This window comes from Bos grunniens, chromosome 29, assembly GCF_055505025.1.
Source record: "Bos grunniens cultivar Pamir isolate PY7600 chromosome 29, Bosgru_T2T1.0, whole genome shotgun sequence".
Classification (NCBI taxonomy): domain Eukaryota; kingdom Metazoa; phylum Chordata; class Mammalia; order Artiodactyla; family Bovidae; genus Bos; species Bos grunniens.
Genome location: NC_141193.1, coordinates 629,075 through 651,836, shown reverse-complemented (window position 1 = coordinate 651,836; position 22,762 = coordinate 629,075). Strand labels below are relative to the sequence as shown.

The window sequence follows — 22,762 nt, the reverse complement described above, 5'->3', positions numbered from 1 at the left end:
ACCCGGGACCCCGGACCCCGGACCTGGACCTCGGACCCGCGCCCGGGCGGAGGAGCCGCCGTCGCGGCGGGAGGCGGAGGCCGGCGGCGCCGGGCGGCCGCGGGAGGTGCACGGGCCGGGCCGGCACCCCCGCGCCATGGGCGCGCCGGGGCGGAAGCGCCGGGGGATCCGGGCGTCGGGCCGCCGGACCGCGAAGCTTCTGGCTCCCGCGCCGCCGCCATGATCATCCCTGTTCGCTGCTTCACGTGTGGCAAGATCGTCGGCAACAAGTGGGAGGCCTACCTGGGCCTGCTGCAGGCCGAGTACACCGAGGGGTGAGCGGCGCGCTCCCGGCCGCCGGTCTGCGGGGCCCGGGGTGGCGGGTGGGGGGCCCGGCCAGCGGGGCCCGCGGCGGGGGCGGGGGGACCCGGCCTGCGGGGCCCAGGGTGGCGGGTGGGAGGCCCGGCCTGCGGCGTCGGCGTCTCGGGCGGGTGTCGAGGATCCAGGCTTGAGGGGTTGGGGTCTTGAGGCGGCACTCAGGGGTCTCGGCCTCCAGGTCAGGGGCAAGGGACGTTCATCAGATCCCAGGTGACCCTGGCAAGGCTTTTATTCCCCGAGCCTTTGCCAGCCCTGTTCTGCAGACCTGCTCTCAGGAAAGCGTCTCCCACCCCGCAGTTCAGGCAGAGGAGGGGAGCTGGTTGTCAAGCGCTGGTATCTGGGGACTCGAGTATCCTGGCTCCACGCCTCCACCGCAAATAGGCCCCTGGCCACCTCTGTTCATCAGCTCCCTAAGGTCTCCCTGCTATGAGGCCCATCCCTGTGTCCTCAAAGACATTGATGCTGGGAAAGGTTGCAGGGAAAAGGAGAAGGGAGCGGCAGAGGAGGACATAGTTAGGTAGCATTATCAACTCAATGGACAGGAATTTAAGCCAACTCTGAGAGATAGTGGAGAACAGAGGAGCTTATCGTGCTGCGGTCCATGGGGTCACGGACACGACTGAGCGACTGAACAACAAACCGTGTCCTGCAGACTCACGGGCTTTTTTAGGACATCGGACAAGCTTCTGATCACATAGCCCTCATCATCAGGCTTTTGTGGGGTCTCTTTTCCTTGTTTGCCCCTTGGCACTGCAGTTACCGCCTTACTTGTCTGAGTTTACCCTAGATGAGAGTCTTACTTTGGTCCTTGTGCGGACAACCCCATCTTTATCAAAATGTGAACCTCGGGGACCTGGAGCATGCCAGCCAGGCGGGGTTCTCAGTGCAGCTGGTTGGGTGGACTGGGAAGCACCAGACGGCCTTAGCATTTGCACCAGGCTCCAGGGAGGCTGCTGGAATGACGACAGATCAGATCAGATCAGTCACTCAGTCGTGTCTGACTCTTTGCGACCCCATGAATCGCAGCACGCCAGGCCTCCCTGTCCATCACCAACTCCCGGAGTTCACCCAGACTCACGTCCATCGAGTCAGTGATGTCATCCAGCCATCTCATCCTCTGTCGTCCCCTTCTCCTCCTACCCCCAATCCCTCCCAGCATCAGAGTCTTTTCCAATGAGTCAACTCTTCCCATGAGGTGGCCAAAGTACTGGAGTTTCAGCTTCAGCATCATTCCTTCCAAAGAAATCCCAGGGCTGATCTCCTTCAGAATGGACTGATTGGATCTCCTTGCAGTCCAAGGGACTCTTTCTCCAACACCACAGTTCAAAAGCATCAATTCTTCGGTGCTCAGCTTTCTTCACAGTCCAACTCTCACATCCATACATGACCACAGGAAAAACCATAGCCTTGACTAGACAGATCTTTGTTGGCAAAGTAATGTCTTTGCTTTTGAACATCCTATCTAGGTTGGTCATAACTTTCCTTCCAAGGAGTAAGCGTCTTTTAATTTCATGGCTGCAGTCACCATCTGCACTGATTTTGGAGCCCATAAAAATAAAGTCTGACACTGTTTCCACTGTTTCTCCATCTATTTCCCATGAAGTGATGGGACGGGATGCCATGATCTTCGTTTTCTGAATGTTGAGCTTTAAGCCAATTTTTTCACTCTCCACTTTCACCTCGTCAAGAGGCTTTTTAATTCCTCTTCACTTTCTGCCATAAGGGTGGTGTCATCTGCATATTTGAGGTTATTGATATTTCTCCCGGCAATCTTGATTCCAGCTTGTGTTTCTTCCAGTCCAGCGTTTCTCATGATGTACTCTGCATATAAGTTAAATAAACAGGGTGACAATATACAGCCTTGACGTACTCCTTCTCCTATTTGGATCCAGTCTGTTGTTCCATGTCCAGTTCTAACTGTTGCTTCCTGACCTGCATACAGATTTCTCAAGAGGCAGATCAGGTGGTCTGGTATTCCCATCTCTTTCAGAATTTTCCACAGTTTATTGTGATCCACACAGTCAAAGGCTTTGGCATAGTCAATAAAGCAGAAATAGATGTTTTTCTGGAACTCTTGCTTTTTCCATGATCCAGCGGATGTTGGCAATTTGATCTCTGGTTCCTCTGCCTTTTCTAAAACCAGCTTGAACATCAGGAAGTTCACGGTTCACATATTGCTGAAGCCTGGCTTGGAGAATTTTAAGCATTACTTTACTAGCGTGTGAGATGAGTGCAATCGTGCAGTAGTTTGAACATTCTTTGGCATTGCCTTTCTTTGGGATTGGAATGAAAACTGACCTTTTCCAGTCCTGTGGCCACTGCTGAGTTTTCCAAATTTGCTGGCATATTGAGTGTGGCACTTTGACAGCATCGTCTTTCAGAATTTGGAATAGCTCAACTGGAATTCTATCACCTCCACTAGCTTTGTTCGTAGTGATGCTTTCTAAGGCCCACTTGACTTCACATTCCAGGATATCTGGCTCTAGGTCAGTGATCACACCATCGTGATGATCTGGGTCGTGAAGATCTTTTTTGTACAGTTTTTCTGTGTATTCTTGCCACCTCTTCCTAATATCTTTTGCTTCTGTTATGTCCAACTATTTCTGTCCTTTATCGAACCTATCTTTGCATGAAATGTCCCCTTGGTATCTCTGATTTTCTTGAAGAGATCCCTAGTCTTTCCCATTCTGTTGTTTTCCTCTATTTCTTTGCATTGATCGCTGAGGAAGGCTTTCTTATCTCTTCTTGCTGTTCTTTGGAACTCTGCATTCAGATGTTTATATCTTTCCTTTTCTCCTTTGCTTTTCGCTTCTCTTCTTTTCACAGCTATTTGTAAGGCCTCCCCAGACAGCCATTTTGCTTTTTTGCATTTTTTTTCCATGGGGATGGTCTTGATCCCTGTCTCCTGTACAATGTCACGAACCTCATTCCATAGCTTATCAGGCACTCTATCAGATCTAGGTCTTTAAATCTATTTCTCATTTCCACTGTATAATCATAAGGGATTTGATTCAGGTCATACCTGAATGGTCTACTGGTTTTCCCTACTTTCTTCAATTTGAGTCTGAATTTGGCAATAAGGAGTTCATGATCTGAGCCACAGTCAGCTCCTGGTCTTGTTTTTGCTGATTGTATAGAGTTTCTCCATCTTTGGCTGCAAAGAATATAATCAATCTGATTTTGGTGTTGACCATCTGGTGATGTCCATGTATAGTCTTCTCTTGTGTTGTTGGGAGAGGGTGTTTGTTATGACCAGTACGTTTTCTTGGTAAAACTCTATTAGTCTTTGCCCTGCTTCATTCCGTATTCCAAGGCCAAATTTGCCTGTTACTTCAGGTGTTTCTTGACTTCCTACTTTTGCGTTCCAGTCCCCTGTAATGAAAAGGACATCTTTTTTGGGTGTTAATTCTAAAAGGTCTTGTAGGTCTTCATAGAACCGTTCAACTTCAGCTTCTTCAGTGTTACTGGTTGGGGCATAGACTTGGATTACTGTGATACTGAATGGTTTGCCTTGGAAACGAACAGAGATCATTCTGTTGTTTTTGAGATTGCATCCAAGTACTGCATTTCGGACTCTTGTTGACCATGATGGCTACTCCATTTCTTCTGAGGGATTCCTGCCCGCAGTAGTAGATATAATGGTCATCTGAGTTAAATTCACCCATTCTAGTCCATTTGAGTTCGCTGATTCCTAGAATGTCGACATACACTCTTGCCATCTCTTGTTTGACCACTTCCAATTTGCCTTGATTCATGGACCTGACATTCCAGGTTCCTATGCAATATTGCTCTTTACAGCATCGGACCTTGCTTCTATCACCAGTCACATCCACAGCTGGGTATTGTTTTTGCTTTGGCTCCATCCCTTCATTCTTTCTGGAGTTGTTTCTCCACTGATCTCCAGTAGCATATTGGGCACCTACTGACTTGGGGAGTATCTCTTTCAGTATCCTATCATTTTGCCTTTTTATACTGTTCATGGGGTTCTCAAGGCAAGAATACTGGTTTGCCATTCCCTTCTCCAGTGGAGCACATTCTGTCAGATCTCTCCACCATGACCCACCCATCTTGGGTTGTCCCACGGGCATGGCTTAGCTTCATTGAGTTAGACAAGGCTGTGGTCCTAGTGTGATTAGATTGACTAGTTTTCTGTGTGTATGGTTGCAGTGTGTCTGTCCTCTGATGTCCTCTTGCAACACCTACCCTCTTACTTGGGTTCCTCTTACCTCGGGCGTGGGGCTGGCAGCCTGCCCCAGACTCTGCCCCGAGATGCCCCAGGCCAGGTCTGGGTGCTACGCTGGTGCCCGCACACAGGAGGCTTTGAGGGTGACTGGGGCCGCGTCTCTGGGAGGGGCAAGGGGGCTGCTTCCGCCGGGCGAGGCCCTCTGTCTGCCAGGAGGAGCAGGCTGCAACCCGGTTTCTCCCCACCTGCAGGGACGCCCTGGATGCACTGGGCCTGAAGCGCTACTGCTGCCGCCGCATGCTGCTTGCCCACGTGGACCTGATCGAGAAGCTGCTCAACTACGCACCCTTGGAGAAGTGACCCCGCGATGCGGCAGGCGGTGTCTCGCCCACGGCTTGTTCCCCTGGGGTGTGGGGCGCTGGAAGCCACGCCTGCCCATGGCTCTGTTGGCGTGGGTCTTTTTCTCTGGAAAGAACTGTCTAATAAATGTTTCTGAGGACTGCCAGGAGGTCCTAACAGTTGGTCTGGCTTTGTGGGCTGCCCCGCCGGTTCCTGGGTTCTACTTGGTGCATGAGGCCACTCGCAGGTACCCGAGGCCCTCACGGCCCAGGAGGAGGGTGGGCCTTCCACACAGCAGAGCTCGGCACGGGGCTTCCTTCCTCTGTGGGCGCACTTGGCCCCACAGAAGGCACAGATGTCACGAGTGCTTGAGGTGGGAGCACCGGCGTCCCACAGTGCTGTGCTGGGTGCCCTTTGGCCGAGAACAGAGGTTCCCACCTCCTCCCCCAGTATCTAAAGCACCAGACTTGCTGAGCTCCGAGTGCCGTGCCCCCTGTGGTCACAGCTGCGCATCCTGAGTGTGCTGCCGCCAGAAGCTTGCAGGCTCCACCCGAGGCAGGCAGGCAGCTCCGCTCCAGAGGGCACGCGCCTCTGTGGCCAGCCCCGAGACCCCACAGTAGGTGGGGGGTGCCCCGAGGCAGCTCTCCTGGGCATCTGTTCTGAACGGGCTCTCGGTGCCCAGGCGTTAAGTGCGTTGCCCTGAAGACCAACTAGAGAGCTGTCTGGCGGGGGCAGGGGTGGGGACAGCTCATCCCGGTCCAGCTCAGGCTGAGGCTTCAAACCAGAAGCTGTCACTTTGGCGGGGCTCAGGCAGGCCCTGGTGCCTCCAGCAGCTCAGGGCAGGAGGGAGGCAGCCTTCCTGAGGCCACCTGCCCAGGCGTCTGATGGGTGGTCTCTGCAGAGACCAGGCCCAGCACCCTTCTCTGGCCCCGCCCTGCCGGCAGACGTCCTGCCAGACCCCACCTGACTCGCTCCCAAGGTCCCTGGTCCCTGTGCGGTGGCCAGACAGGCCTTTGGAAACCGCAAGCGGTCCAGTCACCCGCTCCCTGGGGTCTCAGCCCCGCTCCCTCGGGGCTCTGCCGCATCACCAGACCTGCATCCAGGGAGTAGCTGAGCTCCTGCGGGGCCTGTCTGCAGCTGGCCCAGCCTCTGTCCCATGGAGCCCCGTGTCCGCCTCTTGCGGCCCTGGGGGTGGGTCTGTTCACTCTGCCGACGTGACAGCCCTTGGAGACCAGAACTACCTCTGTCAGTGAAGTCATCTCAGCCATCCATTCCACAGATGTTTATTGAGCACCTATCAAGTAGCAAGAGCAGTCCTAGGCATGGACTACAGCAGTGACTATAACCCTCAGGGTCCTGCCTCTGGGGGAGTGTGACAGCGTGACCTAGTCAGTACGAGGCTGCAGACGGCGGTCAGCGGGGGAGCGGCCGAGGCCCAGCCCGGAGGGCTCTTCCCTGGTTGAGGAGGAGGCCCAGTACCCGGGGGGCCTGGGGGAGGTACCTGGGGCCTCCTCACCTGCTGCTGCCCAGCTCCCCGCACCAGCCCATTTCTGTCCAACTGGCACAGGCCTCAGGGAGCACCCCAAGGCCACGATCTCAGCCCAAAGGAGACGGTGGTGGGAGGGGGTAACCCCCAGCCCAGCAGATAGGTGGGGCTGACCTTAGGTCTTGGGACTTTGGTGTGTAGCTAAAGGCACTTGAAGCTGCCTCTGGGCTTGGGGGTTCCCGGAGGGCACGGTGATGGCACAGTGGGGGTCCAGCCAGCAGAACAGTCTCCCCGGTAGGGGACGGGGCAGAGTCGCCGCCTGGACCGCAGCACTCTGGCTCTCAGGAGTGTCAGTAGTCAACGCATGGTGAGAAGCTGCAGCGCACGGAGGGCGGGTGCCCGTGGACACACTCAGTAGTGCTCCAGCTTCAGGCTCTTGTACAGGCAGCACGTGAAGAGCATCCCGAACACCTGAGCACAGGGCCAGCAAGAGCACGTCAGCCCCGGCCCGCAACACACATGGCACACGGGCGAGGCCCAGCCCCCCACAAACCTGCACACGGGTGATGCCCAGCCCCCCATGCACACCACATCTGTACACTGGCGATACCCAGCTCCTCCCACACACCTGCACACGGGTGATGCACAGCCCCCGCAACACACACAGCACACGGGCAAGGTCCAGCCCCCACCACACACCTGCACACGGGCGATGTACAGCCCCCCACACACACCGCACACGGGCGAGGTACAGCCCCCACCACACACCTGCACATGGGCGATGCCCAGCCCCCCACACACACCGCACACGGGCGATGTACAGCCCCCCACACACACCGCACACGGGCGAGGTACAGCCCCCACCACACACCTGCACACGGGCGATGCCCAGCCCCCCACACACACTGCACACAGGTGATGCCCAGCCCCCCATGCACACCACACCTGCACACGGGCGATGCCCAGCCCCCGCACACACACCTGCACACGGGCCATGCCCAGCACCCCCCCCACACACACACACCTGTACACAGGCAATGCCCAGGCCCACGGCCCCGATGATCCTCAGGTGCTCCTGGATGAAGGTCTCCAGCTTGGTGATGCAGCCGCCCTGCAGGGGTGGAGGGGCTGCTGAAGGTGGCGAGTCCTCCAGTCGCCTCGGGGACGGGGCCACCCAGCATCCCAGGCCGCTCAGCAGGCCCCACCGGCCTACCTCCACTTTGTAGATGTTGGAGGCGTGGTCCCGCCGCCCACAGCCGGGCACCACAGTCTTGCAGCAGCTGTCAGGGACCACTCGCCCGCCCGCCTCGCCCGAGCGGATCCACTCACTGTCCTGCCAGTCTCGCGAGTTGTTGCTGCCGCAGCAGTGGAACTGCAACAGGAACAGAGCTCAGGCAGAGCCCCGGGCCCAGCCCTGTGGTGGGGCTCCCGCAGAGGTCCAGGGAGGCCCCGCCCTGCGCCTCCCAGCCACCCACCTCCTGCTGCAGCTTGTCCACAGCGCTGGTCACGCCCTCGTGGCCCGGCTGGTGGTACCGCCTGGTCATGGTGTCCTTGAGGTTCTCCTTGAGTTCTGCATTCAGCTGGGGTGAGGGAGGGACAGCTGCAGCCTTGGTCGAAGACTCCGAGGTGGGGCAGGGTGGGAGTGGGCGTAGACCGGGAGGGGGGGCATGCAGAAGGACTCTGGGAAGGGCTGGGGTCAGGGAATGGGCGTTGGATGCTGGCTCAGACGGGTGGTTGTAGGCCAGGGGGCTGGGAGTCACCCAGATGGCCGTGGGCAGGGTCGGCGGTAGGGAAGGCACTCCAGATTCCCTGGACACCTGCCTCAGCCAAGCAGGCAGCTTGGGTGCGGAGGGCCAGCTGGCGGTCCCTGTGGCCCACCCTCCACCTGTGGCCCCGCCCCCTCTCCAGGGCCTGAGGGCGCAAGGCTCCGCACTGCAGCCTAGTGCGTCTTTGTCCTTCCTAGCCCACGCGTGTGTGCCCCTACACGGCAGGCCTGCACGTGCATGCCCTGCCTGTGCATGTGTGGCCCAGCGAGTGGGTGTCCGTGTCCCTAAGTGCACGTCCACGCCCTCACACGGCCTGTCCCAGCCCTCACCTGCTGGTAGTAGATGTAGGCCAGGGCCCCGGCAATGATCTCCAGCAGAAAGATGATGAGGAGCAGGCCGAAGTACTGGGGGAGGCGCAGGGACTCAGGTGGGCTGGGGCGCGGACACCCCCATTCCGTGAGGACACCCAGCGCCAGGCGTGACAGAGCGCAGCCACTGCCCTCAGCTGCCAAGTGGCCACACAGCGGCCCCCGGCAGCAGGTGAGGGCTGGGGGACCCCCAGGCCTCCCAGTGCTCCTCCTCAGGTGTCTTCCCTCTGCTGGCCCAGCTGGGATACGAGGACCCACAGGTGGGCAAGGAGCCCCTCCCAGGTGAGCACAGCAGAGTCTGTCCTGCAGTCTCACCCATCATTCCCTTCTAAGCCCTCCTAACCCAGAACCAACCCCGAGCAGCCTGGCAGGGAGCCCCACCCCCACCCTCGGTGCAGCAAGCCCTGCTGACCAGACGCAGCAGGTTCCTCCGCTCCTTGAAGGTGGCACAGCAGCCCAGTGCCCCGGTCACCATAACAACAATGCCCGCCACCACCAGGATGTAGGCTGTGGCCAGATAGGTGCCCGAGGCCAGCAGGCTGATGTAGTCGCTCTTGAGGGCCAGCGTCCAGATGCCCACGGCCATGACGGCCAGACCAGCCAGCTGCGGGCAGTGCACACCGGTCAGCACATCCGGCCCCGGGCGTGGACCCCCGGCAAGGCTCCTCCGAGGTCGGGGAAGGGGGTGCCCACTGCTCACCCAGAAACAGCAGTTGAAGGTGAAGAGCAGGTACTTGAGGCAGACGGTGCCACATGTTGTCGACTTCTCCCCAAACTCGCCCATCCTGGGGCCGGTGGGTGGGGGACAGGCTGCCCAGGAGGACAGCCAAACGCCAGCGGGGAGAGGAGCGGGGGACACGTGTCCAGACCAGGTTGGGGCCAAGCCAACCGCCTGCCTGGGTGACGATTCTGGGAGCGTCTGTGGGAACCAGGACCCCTCCCGGGAGGGCTGCACGGCAGCCCCCGCCATCACCGCAGCCAGGGCGGACGTGGTGCCCGCGGCCCAGCTGAAGCCTGGGGGGCCCGGCTTCCCTGACCAGCGCCCAGGGCACTGGGAGAGGCATGGAGGACCCCCAACCACCACCACGGGCTGACTCAGCCCTGCAGGCAGCCAGGTAGGACGGCCCAGCAGGCACCTCGGGTGAGCTCAGACAGGCCCCCCACACCACCCCACCCCAAACATTCCCAGGGCCCCACGTCACAGGGTGGCAGGATCCTACTGGCTGCTGGGGCGGGGGGGTGGGGGGGGGGCAGAAGCTGCTCAAAAGTAGACTGATCTGTGCTTTTCTAACTTAGTCCTATGGCCTTGGAGAAGGCCCTTAGGCCTCATAAAGGGCCGGCCTGCCTTCCTTCCAGCCAGAGCTGGCAGGCGCCACCCCCAGACCTGGGGGTCCTTCCTGAATGGGGACAGCCACACCGACCCAGGGGGAAGTGTCGCTCCAGCCTGTGCCCCTCCCCAGAGCCACCCCACCCTCTCCTTTCTGGGTGTCTGCATGAGCGGGGTGGAGACACAGAGGGCAGAGGAGCCCTGGGGCCCTGTTTCCAGACAGACACAGCACCTCCCCGAGCTGGACTTCTAGCCGCTGCGCCTAGCACTCACCTGGCTGGTGGGATGGCTCCTCTGTAGGGCAGGTAGACAGAAGTTCCCGCCTGAAGAGGCTCCACTAGAGGGCCAGGGACAGGCCACAGGTCAGGCTCAACCTGGATGGGCAGGATCCCACCATCCCTCCTTGTAGCTGACCCAGGTACCGGCCGCGAGCTGGCCGCGTCCGCCCCGCCCCCCGCCCGCGGAGAAGGGAGCGGCCAGGCCCGGTATTTTGGCCTGGGCTAGGGCGGGGCAGGGCAGAAGACATTTCTGGACAGTCCGATCCTGGTAGGGGCCGCACGCCTCCTCCAAGCCCCTTCGTCTGAGCCTTGGCACCTGGCCTGTAACTGGCCCTTCCCCCACCAAGCGGCAGTAACTGCCGCCCGGGAAGAAGAAAAAGTGCAGAGCCCCCGCGCCGGCGGACCTGGGACTGTCCCGGGGTCCGGGGTCCTGGGAAGGCTGTTTCCAGGCACAGGCTCCACCCGCACGGCCCGCCCTTGGGCGAAGGGCTGAGGAGCGGGCCGCCTTTCCGAGAGTGCCCGGAGGAGGTGAGCCCCCAGGGAAGGGCCAGCCAGAAATAGCTCCCGAGGCCCTGGACACGGCCGCCCCACCCCCGGCTCCCGAAGCCCAGCCGGGCCTGTCAGCGGCCCACGCCCCAAGGTGGGGGACTCCCAGCTCGGCTCCCGCCCGGCCGGTGAGGAATTCGCGCGTCACCGCGATGAAGTCACCGCCGCCGCCACCCCCACGCCCAGGCGGGGCGCACGGCCCGCCCACTCGCACCGGCGGAGAGGAGGGCACCGGTGTTCGCGCAGTGCGTGGGGTGTTCGGGAGGAGCCCCCGGCCCGAGGGGGCCGCAAGGACCGTCCGGAGACCAAGGAGGCGCCTTGCCCTCGCCCGGCGGACCCTCGGCCCGCCGGGCCTCCGGGCACTCGTCTACCCCCGGTAGGAGCCTGCGGGGCCGCCAGGCGCGCAGCTTCTCCCGGTCGTCGGTGCCCGGCGGTGCACTCACCGGCCACGCGTCCGAGTCCGGCGGGCGGCGGGCGGCGGGGTCGGCAGCGGCGGCTGGGAGAGCAGAGAAGACACAGCCGGCCCGGGCCTGAGACCTAGACGCGAGGTGCCGCCCCGGGCCCCGCCCCGAGCCCGCAGGCCCCGCCCCCGGCCGGCGACGCAGGCGGGTCCGGACAGCGCTCGGCGCGCGCGGGCGGGGCACCAGCCCCGGCGGCGGCCTGAGCGCCACCCAAGGAGGCCGAGGCCGGGCGGCTGCGGCCCGAGGCACCCGCTCGGGAGGAGCGGCGGGGGCGGGGCGGGGCTGCGGGGGTCCCCGGGACAGACGCGGGCCTGCCCGGGGGAGGGCCTAGAGGTGCGGTCAAGGGCAGAGGGGGGCCTCTCTGGGCGCCGTGCGGAGGACGGCTTGCAGGGGAGGCCCGGGTCACGGCGTGAGAGGGTCCGGACAGGAGGGTGTCGCCTGGGAGTGGTGGGAAAAGGTTCGGGAACGAGGACAGATGCTGCGACCGGCTGCGCTGGGGATCTAGAGCGGAGTGCCCGACGGCTCGAGGCGGCGCCGTCGGTGGGGACAGCTCTCCCGGGACAGTGGGCGGCCCTCGTCCCCTGCTCCCTGCCCGAGGCTCGGGCTGGCAGGGCGGAGGGGCACTGGGGACAGCTTAGGCCCACCCCCGGCGCCTCCACTCAGGACTCCAGTGGGCTGAACTAGCCAACCCAGGGCTGTGTGAGGACTGGCATGGGGAGGGGGTGGCCCTGGAGGCTGGGGGCGGTCAGAGAACCCGGCCCACTGCTTCCTGGCCGACTGGCCTCAGTCCCTTGGTCCCTACAACTCTGGCGGACGGTGAGGGCTTGCGGACACGTCCAGTGGACACACAAGGACGATGGACACCTGTTCCAAATGCTACGGCTCCCACACACACAGGAGGCCGAGGAGGGTGAAGTCAGGGGACTTTATTCGGAGGAGGGGGTTTTCCGCTAGTTTTGATGCGCTGGGGATAGAATGAGGACCACAGGAAGGGACATGAGTCCCTGACCCCCCCCCCCAGGTTAGTTCCTTCATGTCTGCAAGTCAGGCAGGCCGGGGAGCTCAATAGGGAGAGCTCACATCCTGGATAGGCAGCCCCCAGTCACGCCGAGTCGCCTTCAAGGGGCGGCTTCTCTGAGTAGCCAGGTGAAGCCCAGTGAGTCACTCGGGCTGGTCAGCGGGCACTGGGCAGGTGGCCGGAGCCGCGTCTTGGGGGGCGAGCCCAGCTACTGCAACAGCAGCAGCAGGGGGCGCCCAGCAGGGGGGCCGAGCTCAGAGCCTTCCTGCGGCTGCTACCCAGCCGCTGGGCTTCACAGACGTCCCTCTCGTCTCGGAGCCGCGTGTTCAGCTCCCTGGGGAATAGCAGTCCACAGACTCTGAGGGGGTCTCAAGAGGAAGCACGCCTGGGTGGGGGACGCGGGCACGGAAGGGCTTCCTCGCGGTGGGGGGGGCGGTGGGGGGGGCTGGGTGGAAGCCGGCGGGGCGCGGACCCCTTCCGGACGCACCTGAGAAGCTCCAGTTGCCGCAGGAGGCTGAGCTTCTCTTTCTGCATGTTCCTCGAGACCGCGACCACATCTCTGCAGGACGGAGGTGGTGATGCGGATGCAGGAAGGCGCCTCGGGGTGCCGCACGGCCCCCTGGAGGACCCGCCCCACGGAGACCCCAGAGGCGGGGCTGGAGCCGGGGGCGACGGCAGCCCGGAGCTCCAGGCGCGCCCCTCCCCGGGGCCCGCCCCCGAGGGCCCGGCCCGCCCCCGGCACCGTTGGGCTTGCTCGCGGCGGCCCTGCGCGTCGCCCTCCAGTCTGCGGAGCTGCTCCTGCGCGCCCTCCAGTTGCGTCCGCAGCGCCTCGTTGGCCAGCCACAGCTGTGCGTTCTGCGCCTGCGCCTCCAGCTGCTCGGAGGTCCGGGCCTGCAGCTGTTGTTCCAGCTGGGGGAGCGGGGGGGTCGAGGCTGGAGAGAGCCCTTCAAGTCGCCAGGGAGTGCGTGGGGACGGCGGGGCTTGGGCCCGGGCTGGGCCGCCATGCATCCCTCCGCGCGGCGGCTGCTCACCTCCCGCTGCCGCAGCCCCGCGCGCTCCAGCTCCTGCTCGCGACTCTGCAGCTCCAGTTCCAGGCGGCCTCTCCGCTCCTCCTGGGGGAGGCCCTAGGACGCGCGGGGACACCTGAGCCCCCGCGGGCGGCAGGGGCGCGGGTAGGACCAGTTCCGTCCAAGAAGGCAGCCCCCCGGAGACCCGCGCGCCCGGCCTGGGCCCACCTGACCCCGCAGGCGCTGGCGCTGCTCGCGCAGCTGCTGCTCCATCTCCTCGTACAGACACCGCACTTCTCTCTGGTGCTCGCTCTCCCGCCTGCGGGGAACCGAGGGTGAGACGGCGGCTGAAAGCCTGCCAGCACCGCAGCCAGGAGCCCCTCCGCCTGGCCCTCCGGCCGCACCCGGCCTCCCAGCCCTCACCTCCGCAGAGCGTGCTCCAGGCCGTCCCGCTCTCTGGCCGCCTCCTCCAGGCAGGCTGACGCGCGCATCAGAACGTCCTCGAAGGAGCCCAGCAGTTCGGGCCGCTCACGCTGCAGCCGGGTCCAGAGCGCCCGAATTGCCTGCTGCCTGGGGTGGGTGGGTAGGGGCTGAAGCCGAAGGGAGGACTCCCCCACCCGGAAGGGTGAGCCCCAGAGGCCCCGTGCCCTTGGACAAGCAGGGCACCCTCTTCCGCGTGGCCTGGCAGGAGGTGTGTACAAGCGGGGTTGTGTCCTTGTGTACCCAGGGCTGTGCCTGTGCTGGGTGCAGCCGTGACTGCTGACTCCAGAAATGCAAATTCTGTGGGAAATCACGCCCGGCTCACAGTAGTGGCAGCTGAGAGGGCCGGACCCAGCCTGGCCGAGGGTCCCTGTCTGGGAACAGGCACGCAGGCGACCTGGACAGGCCTGCGCAGGTGGACCGAGCAGTGGAGGGTGCTGGGGTCAGGCCAACATCGACTTACTCGCCCAGGACCCGGGCCACCCCCAGCTGCTCCAGCGCCGAGCTGAGCAGCTCCTCGTCCTCCTCCACTGAGCCCCCAGCGCCTTGCACATCCAACCAGCCCGACTCGAAGGTCTCCTCTGGAGCCCGGGAGGGCAGAGCACCCGCGGTGGCCTCCACGCCCACGAACTTGCCTGCAGGGCGTGGGAGGAAGAGACTGTTACCCCCCCACAGCTCAGCCCACCGCCCCCCTCACATATCCTGCCCTTCTCTGAGCCCGGTTTCCTGTTTTTCTTCCTGACTCTGGTCCGACTCCCGTCCTGGGAATGGGAGGTGACAGCTGGGCTCAGGCCAGAATGAGGCACGCCTAGCTCCCAGCCTCACTAGGGTTAGGCTCGGGCAGAGGGGTGGTAGCCGGTGAGCACACCGCCGCATTTGGGGGCTCTCCGTGTGTTTGTGTGTGCTCTGGAGGGAGGCCACGGAGGGGTGTGGGCTGCCAACCTTGTGGGCCCCAAGTCACACGTGCCAGTGGGCTGGGGGTGGGGCTCAGGGCCCAGGCTCACCCAGGCCGAGGCAGAACTCCCGAGCGGTGAGGAAGCCGGTGTGCGCCTGGTCCAGGCTTTCAAACACAGCCTCCAGCTGCTCGGGCGTGAGGGGCAGGTCGCTCTGCAGGCCCTGGCAGGGCGGATGGCAGGGCTGAGTGGCCAAGGTCAGCCCCGGGGGCAGGCAGCTTCTGGGGGCGGGGGCTCACCTGCAGGTCGTGCCGGGTGATGAAGCCCTTGGCCTCCTTGTCGCACAGCAGGAACAGCTCCTGGGCCTGCTCCAGCATCGCGGCCAGGGGCCCCGACGTGCGGCCCTGCTCCCACCCCCCCTCCTCCTGGGCCTCCCCAGCCCCGGGGGGGCTGGCCATGGCGGTGGGCTCAGCCTTGGGTGGCCTGAGCAGAGCTGAGAAGAGAAGAGGAGAGAGGAGAAGGGCAGGCAAAGCGGGTGTGAGGCAAAGGCAGCCGAGGGCTAAGCGGGAGCGGTGGGCACCCAGAGGTGGGGCGCAGAGGAGCCTCCCTGCCCCCATGGGAAGCGGGAGAGGGCTTGGCAGAGGGGCCGCCAGGGGGCGTGTGGCCCAATTTCAGGCAGTGGGGCCGGCGGGCGGGGGCCTGGGTGGAGCTAGGCAGGCTCAAGGCCACCCTCGAAGCCAGCAGGTGCAGGAGAGGCTGCATTAAGGGAGGCGGGCTGGGGGCTGCTCTAGATCTTGTGACTGAAATGAGGTGGGGGCTCGCGAGAGGGGGCAAGGGCTTGGGTGAGGGAATGGTAAGCCGCAGAGGACTTGAACAGGTCCTGGAATTGCCAACCTGGGCACGGGGCTGACCAGGCCGGGCCAATGAGAGTACCAGGCGGTCCTGGCTGCTCAGCACCGACCCTGGGCCCCGCCTCCGGCCAGCTGGCAGGCAGGCTGGCTCCGCCCTCCCTGCCCGCAGCCCCTCCCACCGACCTGGGGCCCCACGGAGGGCAGGTGCAGGGTCCAGCCCGGGCCTCGAGGCCTTCCAAGGCCCTTGTCGGGAACCTCAGGGTCTAGCCTAGCAGCCTTTCCTGCTGGCACCGTGCTCACCGCCACACTGGCCTCCTTCCCAGGGGGTGCCCTGCCCGTTCATCAGACCACCTCTTGTTCCCGCAAAGCCCTGACCCCCGAATTTCCCGAAGCCAGCCCCCAGTGTGGCATCACCCCCCGACCTGGGACCCTGGGGTCGTCGCCCCTCAGTCCAAGACTGTGATTCTCCCCCCCACCCATATTCCCGGGGGTGGGGGGCGACCGATAAAGAGGGCGGGTCTGAGGAAGGGCGGGAGGAGGGGACGTGGGCGGAGACCACTCCCCCAGCGCGGGCTCGCCCGCCCCCGGCCCAGCGCGGGCATTCCACCCCACCAGCGGCTCCCTGGCTCCCTGGGACCCAAGGGCCATCCCAGCCGGAAGCTGCACTGTGTCCCGGCCGCGGAGCGGAGAGTGGGGAGGACTCCTGAGCCCCCACGCCCTGGGGCCCCAGTCTGCCCTGCCCTTGCCACTGCGCGCCCCCAGGGGCACCGGAGTCCCTGGCCGTGATATGCAGGGATCCATGAACCCTGTGGCGACCTGGCGGGGCGGGTGTGGAGGTACGCGGCCAGCGCAGGCAGGGGTTGGGGGGTGGGCGGGGGGTACCTGCCAGGCGCCTGCCTACCTGCGAGCTTCACCGCCACACCTGCGCGCACTGGGCTGTCCACCCGCCAGTACCGAGACCCCGGCAGGGCCGGCCGGGCGGAGCCGCCGCCGCTGTCCCCGTGTCCCCGCCGTGTCCCCGCCTCTCAGCACTGCCCTGTAGCCCAGCACTCAGCCCGCCCGCCCTTGCATGCAGCCCCCGACCCCCAGGGTCTGTCCTGTCCGAGCCTGAGCTCCTGGTGGGGTGGAGACGACCCCGGGGATACTTCCTGCACAGGGCCAAGGAGGGGGGGCAGTCCTCAGGATCTCGATTTCAGGCCCTGAAGAGCGTGCAGGAAAAACCAGGCAGGAAATAGACCAAAATATTTTCAACGGTTATCTCTAGGAGTGGCGTGACTTTCCTCTCTTCCCTATGCTTCTCCAACATTCTTTCCCATATTTTTTTTAAACAATAAACAAGTAGTATACTACAACACGGTATTTAAATCAGTGCTTTAGAGGCCTGTGTGTGTGAGGGGGAGTGACTGGGTGGGGGGGCTGGCAGGAGGTTCCTGTCTCAGCAGGTGCCCCAAACCCTCCTTGGGGGCATAGCCCTGACTGCAGCTCCCGTTGGGGGAGGGTTGCCAGAAGGTGCTGGGTGGGGACTGTGTGTGACGTCCTTGCAGGGGGAGAAAATGCCAGCTTCTTCCCAGGGGTCCCCCTCCCAGGTCCCAGCCCGGCCCTGCACCCACCTGGAGGGGCTGGCCTCCCGGGGCCCTCCTGGCAGCGCTGGGGGCTGGAGGCCTCCGCTCCCCCAGGGATCCTGCTGAACTAGAACTGGCTGGGCCTACAGGACAGGACCTTGAGACCAAGGGGTGGCCCCTGGCACAGGCGCGCAGGGACCTGCTGAGCCGGCTCTCCCGGTCGCAGCCCCGGCCCGACCGTTATTGTTGGCTGGGGGCTGCAGCCATGGGGAAGCACAGAGGGCAGGTGCGGGCAAACCCCCAGCAGCAATCAGCTCTGGACTGCCAGCCAAGCACCCCGCTCCGCTCAGAAACCCCCCTTGCCCCATGGGCCCTTGTGGTCACCAAGGGGGGCTGGCCGCATCCCCTCAGACTGCCCAGGCAGGGCAGAGGAGGCCTCCAGAGCATGTCTCACCCACAAGACCCAGCCCCCCTCACCACACCTGCTCCATCCTATATTCGGGCAGGGGGCTGGGTACACTGTTGGGGGCGGGGAGGCTCCTGATGACAGGGGCAAGACCCACACCTCCCACCAGCCTGGGGCCAAACGCCCACTGTGGAGCAGCCCCCCTCCATACCCCTCCACCCACCACCGCCCACCTCTCCCCTGCGCTCACCTGGGGAACCTCAGCCTCCACAGCCATCCAACCGGGAAATCATCCCACACCCCCAGGACACCATGAAGTTGTAAACTAAACAGTTCTGTTTTTATTTTGCAAGGATCTTGGTCCCAAATATTTCCATTGGCCCTTGGAAAGCTGTGCCCAAGGGTCCCAGCCAGTGGAGTGGGCGGCAGCCTAGGAAGCCCTCGGTGCTTTGAGGGGGAGCCCCAGGGCTGGCTGGCAGGCCCTGAATGCCAGGCTAGAGGGACGCAGGACCCCGGGAATCCCTGGCCTGAAGCTGCAGAGACACGACATTGGCGGGGCGGGCAGCCGCACACAAGTGAAGGAGGCAGGGCTGGGCTGCGGCGTTTATTACATCTGCTTTGACAAAAATAAATAATTCACACACATTCTTCAGAAACATGAAAAATGAAGCCGGCGGAGCAGGTGCGAAGTTCTCAGGAGTAATACCGCGCTCACAGGCGGGGGTGCCGGGCAGGGGCCGCAGGGGCGGGGCCCCAAAGGGGGGGTTAAGGCACAGGCAGGGGGTCCCTGTGGCCACGCTGGGAGGGCTACCCGGCCCTCCTCTGTGCAACGAAGGAGCGGCTGGTGGACCGCAAAGCCCCCTTGGGCAGCGTGAGGGCCTCCAGCTCCTCAGTCTGCAGGGTGGTGGAGAGGGGCCGCGGAGGGGAGCTCAGCTGGCCCTGGGGCCCCGCCTCACGGGGCAGGGACGCTGCGGGGCCTGGGGGGGGCGGGCGTGGGCCAGCCCTCAGCACCCGGGCCGGAAGGCCAGGGCCCTGGGCCCTTAGCAAGGAGGCGAGCTGGGCGGGTGCTGCGGGGGCTCGGGGGCCGGGCCGGCAGGGACGCGCATGCGCAGGGCGTCCGGCGGGAAGGCCACGTTGGTGCAGAAGAGCCCGAGCAGCAGTTGCCGCTGGCACTCCTCCCATTTGGCCAGTACATCCCCCAGCGACAGGCTGTTGCGCATCCAGCTGGGCAGCACCTCGCTGTAGGCGGCGCAGGACAGCGGCACGGAGGGCAACGAGCGGGCGCGGCGCAGCACCACCTGCCCCGACAGCCTGCAGGAGAGCAGGATGGAGGGAGGGTGGGCTTGCGTGCGGGTCGCCTGGGAGGCTGCGGGCCGGGGTGGGCACGGCGGCGAGGGGCTCACCTGGAGGGCAGGTGGTTGCCCAGCTTCCTCTTGGCGCGTATCATCAGGTACTGGCAGATGCTGCCCGTCTGCTCCTTCATCCACCGGATGTCCTCAGGGACGTCAGGCAGCCACTCGAGCAAGCTGGGGCAGGGCGCAAGGCATGGCCTCAGGGACCGCGGCGGGCCGGCCCGGTCTGTGCCCTGGCTCTGGGGCCCGACATGGCATCTCTGCAGCATCTTAAACCAGCTGTCTCTCTCTCTCCTTGTGTCTTTGTGCCCACCACCCAGGAATGACTCCCAAGTCCGTCCCGGGGGCCCGCCCCTGCTGCTCACCGGATGGTGAAGGACACCGCGCTCTCCAGGGGCAGAGTGTAGGGCACCATCATGGCCATGGCCAGACGCACGGGCAGCATGTTGGAGAGTGTGGTCAGCAGGTCCGTGGGCTCCATGCAGGCCTCCAGTAGGGCTGTGGGTACAGAAGGGCGGTAGGTGGCAGGTCCGCAGGGGAGGCGGAGACCAGGACCCCTCCGCCCCCCCCCCAGACCCCCTTCCCCCACGAACCCTCATTGAGCCTTGAGGGCAGGTGCTCCAGGATGTGATCCTCCCTGGGCGGAGGCAGGTGGTCCTTCCCTCCAGTCCTCTCCATGGCCACTGCCCCCTCCTCTGCATCTGCATCCTCGGGGGCAGGGGGCTGGCTAGGGGGCAGTGCCAGCAAGGGGTTGGGCCGGTTCAGGAGACCTGGGTGGGGAGGATGCGACAGGCCATCAGCGGGGCTGCGGCTGGCTGGCCCACAGGGGACGGCCAAGCAGAGCCCACCCAGCCCTGGGCAGCCTGCGCACCGTTCCGCCGCAGGAAGCGGAGGCCATCCCTGTAGCCCTGTTTGCACATCTCTCGAAGCACCTGAGGCAGGGGAGGCGTAAACTGGGGCAGGGGGCCATACACACCCTGTTTCTGCCCCCCCTGGGGTCCACGGGGTCTCTGCACCATCCCCCCACCACACCCTAAGCAAACTTGAATCCAGGGCCAGATCCAGGTTGGACAGAGGCTGGGCAAGTTGCGGGCTATCGCCAGGAGAGGCCCCCAGGCAGGTGTCCCCCGAGCCGGCGGCGACGGCGGCCTCACCAGGGGCTCGGGTGGGAACAGGGCCTTGGAGAGGCGGTAGAGGTTGCGCAGGTTGAACTGGATGCTGGTGTTGGTGACTCGGAGCTCGTGGATGTTGGTGGAGCTGTCCTGCGGGCAGATGTCACTCTCGCCCGAGAAGGGGGACACCGTGATGGTGTTCTTGAGCTCATAGAGCGGCAGGTTGTCTGAGATGCCACCATCCACGTAGCGCTGTGGCAGGGACACTGGGTCACACGGGGAGGGCCCAGCAGGGGGCGCTGATGCCCCCCCCCCCCCCCGGGGCCATTTCATCTGGGCCTTTCACCCACTGGGCACTGGCCACTGAACAGATGGCCAGACGGCGGGGTTGGGGAGAACACCACCGGAAACGTTCATCCGCGCCAGCTCACCAGCTCTTGAGTAACTGGGGAAGTGAGGCCACAGTTGGGGGGGCACAGATGGCGCTCCTCCCCGCACTCTGGGGAAGTGAGGTGACAGGCCGGCTGGAGGGCAGGGCTGGGGGGCACTCATCCCACCCCCCACACAGGAGCCGACTTGTCACCCGGGCAGGGCGCCCAGGGGATACTCACCACCCCCTGGAGGGAAGGGGGGATGAGGCCGCAGTACACGGGGATGAAGGTGCTGCAGACATTGGCCTGGGGGTAGGGACAGAGGGGGCAGTAAGCAGGGGTCTTGGGGTTCCTACCGCACCCCGGTATGGCCCGTGGGGCCCACCTGGATAAGCTCCTCTTTGGAGTTGAAGTGGGTTATAATGACGTTCTCGCCATCAGAGACACGGGTCAGAGAGATGCCTAGGCGGCCGCTGGCACACTCATAGCAATCAGCAGGCAGAATCTTCAGCAGGCAGCCCCGGATGGTCTTCACCATGTTGAAGGAAGGGTGCAGTGGGCCCAAGAACCGCTTCCGGGCCTCCTTGGACACCTCGATGATGTTGGCACCAGCTTCACCTGGAGCAGCAGGGCCAAGAGTCAGGCCAGGGCTCCATGCCCAGGGACCATGGCACAGACTCAAGCCAGCCCTATCCACCCTGGAGGAGTCTCCGTGTCCACCACGGGGCCTGGCCCACAACTGGGACTTTTGCCACCTGTTCCTGGGAAGAGAGAGGCTCCTGGGAGGGCAGATAGCTGAGGCCATGGCCTGCCCTCTGCCCAGTATTTCCCAATGCTCTCCCTGATCCATGAATCACAGAGCCTGGCGTGGCCTGGCACCCAGCCCCCCCCAGGAAGGGTAGAAGCCACAGGCTCAACTCTGAGCAGCCTCAGCCTTCACCCACTTGGCCAGATCCAGATCCACAGACCCTAATGCCACCCGGGGGCATGACACCAGCTTGCATCCCATTGCAGCCCCTCAACATAGCTCTGGGGGCCATGGGCACTGGCTGGGGACAAAGCCGGAGTGCGAGGGGCCCAGGAGTAGCCGGGGCAGGAAGGCCCCAGAGGCACTGGGATCACCACTGGGGTCAGGGATGAGGCAGGGTGCAGGCTCCAGCTGCCCAAGACCACTGGCGCTTGTGAGAAAGCTTTCTTGGGAGCATGTGTTGGGGGGAGGCGCCATGCGGGCCATGTCCTCAACAAGGTACCACGGACCTAGGGGTGTCCTGAGACCAACAGGGGGTCTGAGGAGCACTGGGTGGAGGCCGCCTGGAGGGGAAAGGGCCTGGCCACAGGGTGAATTCCCGTCTGCTCCTCCCACCCCAACCTCTCAGGGCAAAAGTCACCGGCAGGGGGCAGGGGAGAACCCTGGACAGGCTCCTGCTGGGCGGGGCATTCCAGAAGCTAATGACCCCTCTGTCACTTTGGCTGTCTCCAGGAGAACTCCGTGTGCCCTAAACATCACTGGCAAGGGCCGCCGGAGGAGTGCGGGTGGAGGAAGCCGACGCCGGGACTTCAGAGTCTCCACGCGCCTCTGGCCCCATGGAGGGGGCAAAGCCGCGGACCCAGACCCACAAGTGGGCGGTGTGCCAGGAGCGAGAGAGCCGGGGAGAGCTTGTGTTGGCCAGGCCCAGGCCTGACCTGCTGGGTCCTCCTCCAAGAGTCCTCGGGAGGCACCAGGCCACAGTGACCAGACGCTCTCTCAGAGGCCAACTCCATACCTTGCCCCGGGGCCATGGCAGTCTGGAATGCCGAAGCCCCAGGACACAGTGACCGCTGGCACCCGGTCTTACACGCCCGGGGCAGGCGGACAGCCTAGACCCCACCCCGTCTCTCGAGGTCCCGCCCACGAACTACTTTCTCTTTCCAATGAAATAACTCCTCTGCACCTGCCCGCCCCCCAACCTTTGCGCCCGACAGGCGGGCCCTAGGCGGCAGCACCCGGCCCTACCCCAATCCCCGGGCACCCTCGGAGCAAAACAAGGCAGGCCCCGCCCCTGGCTGGCGCCGGGAATTGGACCCTCGGCCCGGGTCCCGAGTAGAGACCCCCTCCCACCTCCCCATGGTGACGGAAGGGGCCGCTCCACCCTCGCGAGGGGCATCTGCCCAGCCCCCCCGGCCCTCTTACCCAGGCAGGCCCCGGTGACCAACGCCGTGGCCGTGAGCGCCCCGGCCGAGGCGCCGTAGATGTGCGTGGCGTTGGCCACCAGGAAGGGCGCGTGCTCGCGGAGGCAGGAGGCCACGCCGATATGGTAGACGCCGAGGAAGCCGCAGCCCGCGAACGAGATGTTCCACGTCGTCTCCTTGGGGAACATCGCGGCGGCCCGCCGGGCTCCCGGGCTCCGCAGGCCGCCCTGTGCGCCGCGCGCTCGCCGCTCGCTCTGGAGCCGGGGCTACACCGGCCGGCTGGCCCCTCGGTGGCGGTGGCTCGGGGTCTCAGCCGGCGGAGCTGGGGACTCTGCGCGGAGGCGGCGATTTTAGCAGGGGGCGGGGCGGAGCCGGCTCGCGCGGGCCTATCGGGGCGCGCGGGGAACGGCCGCGCCCCCGGCTCCGAGGC

General features: G+C 64.3%; 4 protein-coding genes across 24 annotated transcripts; 1 reads left to right on the top strand and 3 right to left on the bottom strand.

Moving 5' to 3' along the window:
* Positions 1-161: 161 nt before the first annotated feature.
* On the top strand, positions 162-5,045 carry POLR2L (RNA polymerase II, I and III subunit L). The gene is made up of 2 exons (XM_086384317.1): positions 162-314; positions 4,792-5,045. The coding sequence occupies exons 1-2, from the start codon at positions 220-222 to the stop codon at positions 4,898-4,900; spliced, it is 204 nt and encodes a 67-aa protein (XP_086240443.1). The 5' UTR covers positions 162-219; the 3' UTR covers positions 4,901-5,045.
* Positions 5,046-6,146: 1,101 nt separating this feature from the next.
* CD151 (CD151 molecule (Raph blood group)) lies at positions 6,147-11,215 on the bottom strand. 12 transcript variants are annotated; one of them, XM_086384284.1, is made up of 9 exons: positions 11,094-11,215; positions 10,100-10,200; positions 9,200-9,418; positions 8,912-9,103; positions 8,461-8,738; positions 7,841-7,945; positions 7,579-7,737; positions 7,390-7,476; positions 6,147-6,836 (listed from the first exon to the last, which is right to left on the bottom strand). In XM_086384284.1, exons 3-9 carry the CDS (start codon positions 9,252-9,254, stop codon positions 6,777-6,779), a joined length of 936 nt encoding a protein of 311 aa, XP_086240410.1. In that variant the 5' UTR covers positions 9,255-9,418; positions 10,100-10,200; positions 11,094-11,215; the 3' UTR covers positions 6,147-6,776. The 12 variants fall into 12 exon arrangements, with proteins under 12 accessions (XP_086240410.1, XP_086240417.1, XP_086240414.1 ...); XM_086384291.1 differs by having other exon boundaries at positions 8,461-8,535; XM_086384288.1 differs by having other exon boundaries at positions 8,461-8,535; positions 9,200-9,309.
* An 802-nt stretch (positions 11,216-12,017) lies between these two features.
* CRACR2B (calcium release activated channel regulator 2B) lies at positions 12,018-17,094 on the bottom strand. 10 transcript variants are annotated; one of them, XM_086384261.1, is made up of 10 exons: positions 16,971-17,094; positions 14,809-15,002; positions 14,621-14,732; positions 14,080-14,251; positions 13,560-13,706; positions 13,365-13,455; positions 13,161-13,272; positions 12,872-13,038; positions 12,617-12,688; positions 12,018-12,463 (listed from the first exon to the last, which is right to left on the bottom strand). In XM_086384261.1, exons 2-10 carry the CDS (start codon positions 14,965-14,967, stop codon positions 12,422-12,424), a joined length of 1,074 nt encoding a protein of 357 aa, XP_086240387.1. In that variant the 5' UTR covers positions 14,968-15,002; positions 16,971-17,094; the 3' UTR covers positions 12,018-12,421. The 10 variants fall into 10 exon arrangements, with proteins under 10 accessions (XP_086240387.1, XP_086240385.1, XP_086240386.1 ...); XM_086384259.1 differs by having other exon boundaries at positions 13,161-13,253; XM_086384260.1 differs by lacking the exon at positions 16,971-17,094 and adding an exon at positions 16,262-16,589.
* Positions 17,095-17,919: 825 nt separating this feature from the next.
* Positions 17,920-22,656, bottom strand: PNPLA2 (patatin like domain 2, triacylglycerol lipase). The gene is made up of 9 exons (XM_086384280.1): positions 22,334-22,656; positions 20,549-20,781; positions 20,404-20,469; positions 19,835-20,044; positions 19,552-19,612; positions 19,274-19,450; positions 19,046-19,178; positions 18,732-18,854; positions 17,920-18,639 (listed from the first exon to the last, which is right to left on the bottom strand). Exons 1-9 carry the CDS (start codon positions 22,518-22,520, stop codon positions 18,369-18,371), a joined length of 1,461 nt encoding a protein of 486 aa, XP_086240406.1. The 5' UTR covers positions 22,521-22,656; the 3' UTR covers positions 17,920-18,368.
* Positions 22,657-22,762: the final 106 nt, after the last annotated feature.

Coding starts and splice junctions, on each gene's coding strand:
- CRACR2B (XM_086384251.1), bottom strand. CDS start 15,126: ATGGGGGCAGGGAGGCTCCTCTGCGCCCCACCTCTGGGTGCCCACCGC. Junction 14,733..14,808: donor TCACCCGGCACGACCTGCAG/GTGAGCCCCCGC, acceptor CCGCCCTGCCAG/GGCCTGCAGAGCGACCTGCC. Junction 13,456..13,559: donor CTGGAGCACGCTCTGCGGAG/GTGAGGGCTGGG, acceptor GGTTCCCCGCAG/GCGGGAGAGCGAGCACCAGA.
- PNPLA2 (XM_086384280.1), bottom strand. CDS start 22,520: ATGTTCCCCAAGGAGACGACGTGGAACATCTCGTTCGCGGGCTGCGGC. Junction 20,782..22,333: donor GGTCACCGGGGCCTGCCTGG/GTAAGAGGGCCG, acceptor CTGCTGCTCCAG/GTGAAGCTGGTGCCAACATC. Junction 19,613..19,834: donor TGTTCCCACCCGAGCCCCTG/GTGAGGCCGCCG, acceptor CCCCTGCCTCAG/GTGCTTCGAGAGATGTGCAA.
- CD151 (XM_086384284.1), bottom strand. CDS start 9,254: ATGTGGCACCGTCTGCCTCAAGTACCTGCTCTTCACCTTCAACTGCTG. Junction 7,738..7,840: donor TGGACAAGCTGCAGCAGGAG/GTGGGTGGCTGG, acceptor TTCCTGTTGCAG/TTCCACTGCTGCGGCAGCAA. Junction 6,837..7,389: donor TGGGCATTGCCTGTGTACAG/GTGTGTGTGTGT, acceptor CCCTGTGCTCAG/GTGTTCGGGATGCTCTTCAC.
- POLR2L (XM_086384317.1), top strand. CDS start 220: ATGATCATCCCTGTTCGCTGCTTCACGTGTGGCAAGATCGTCGGCAAC. Junction 315..4,791: donor CAGGCCGAGTACACCGAGGG/GTGAGCGGCGCG, acceptor CCCCACCTGCAG/GGACGCCCTGGATGCACTGG.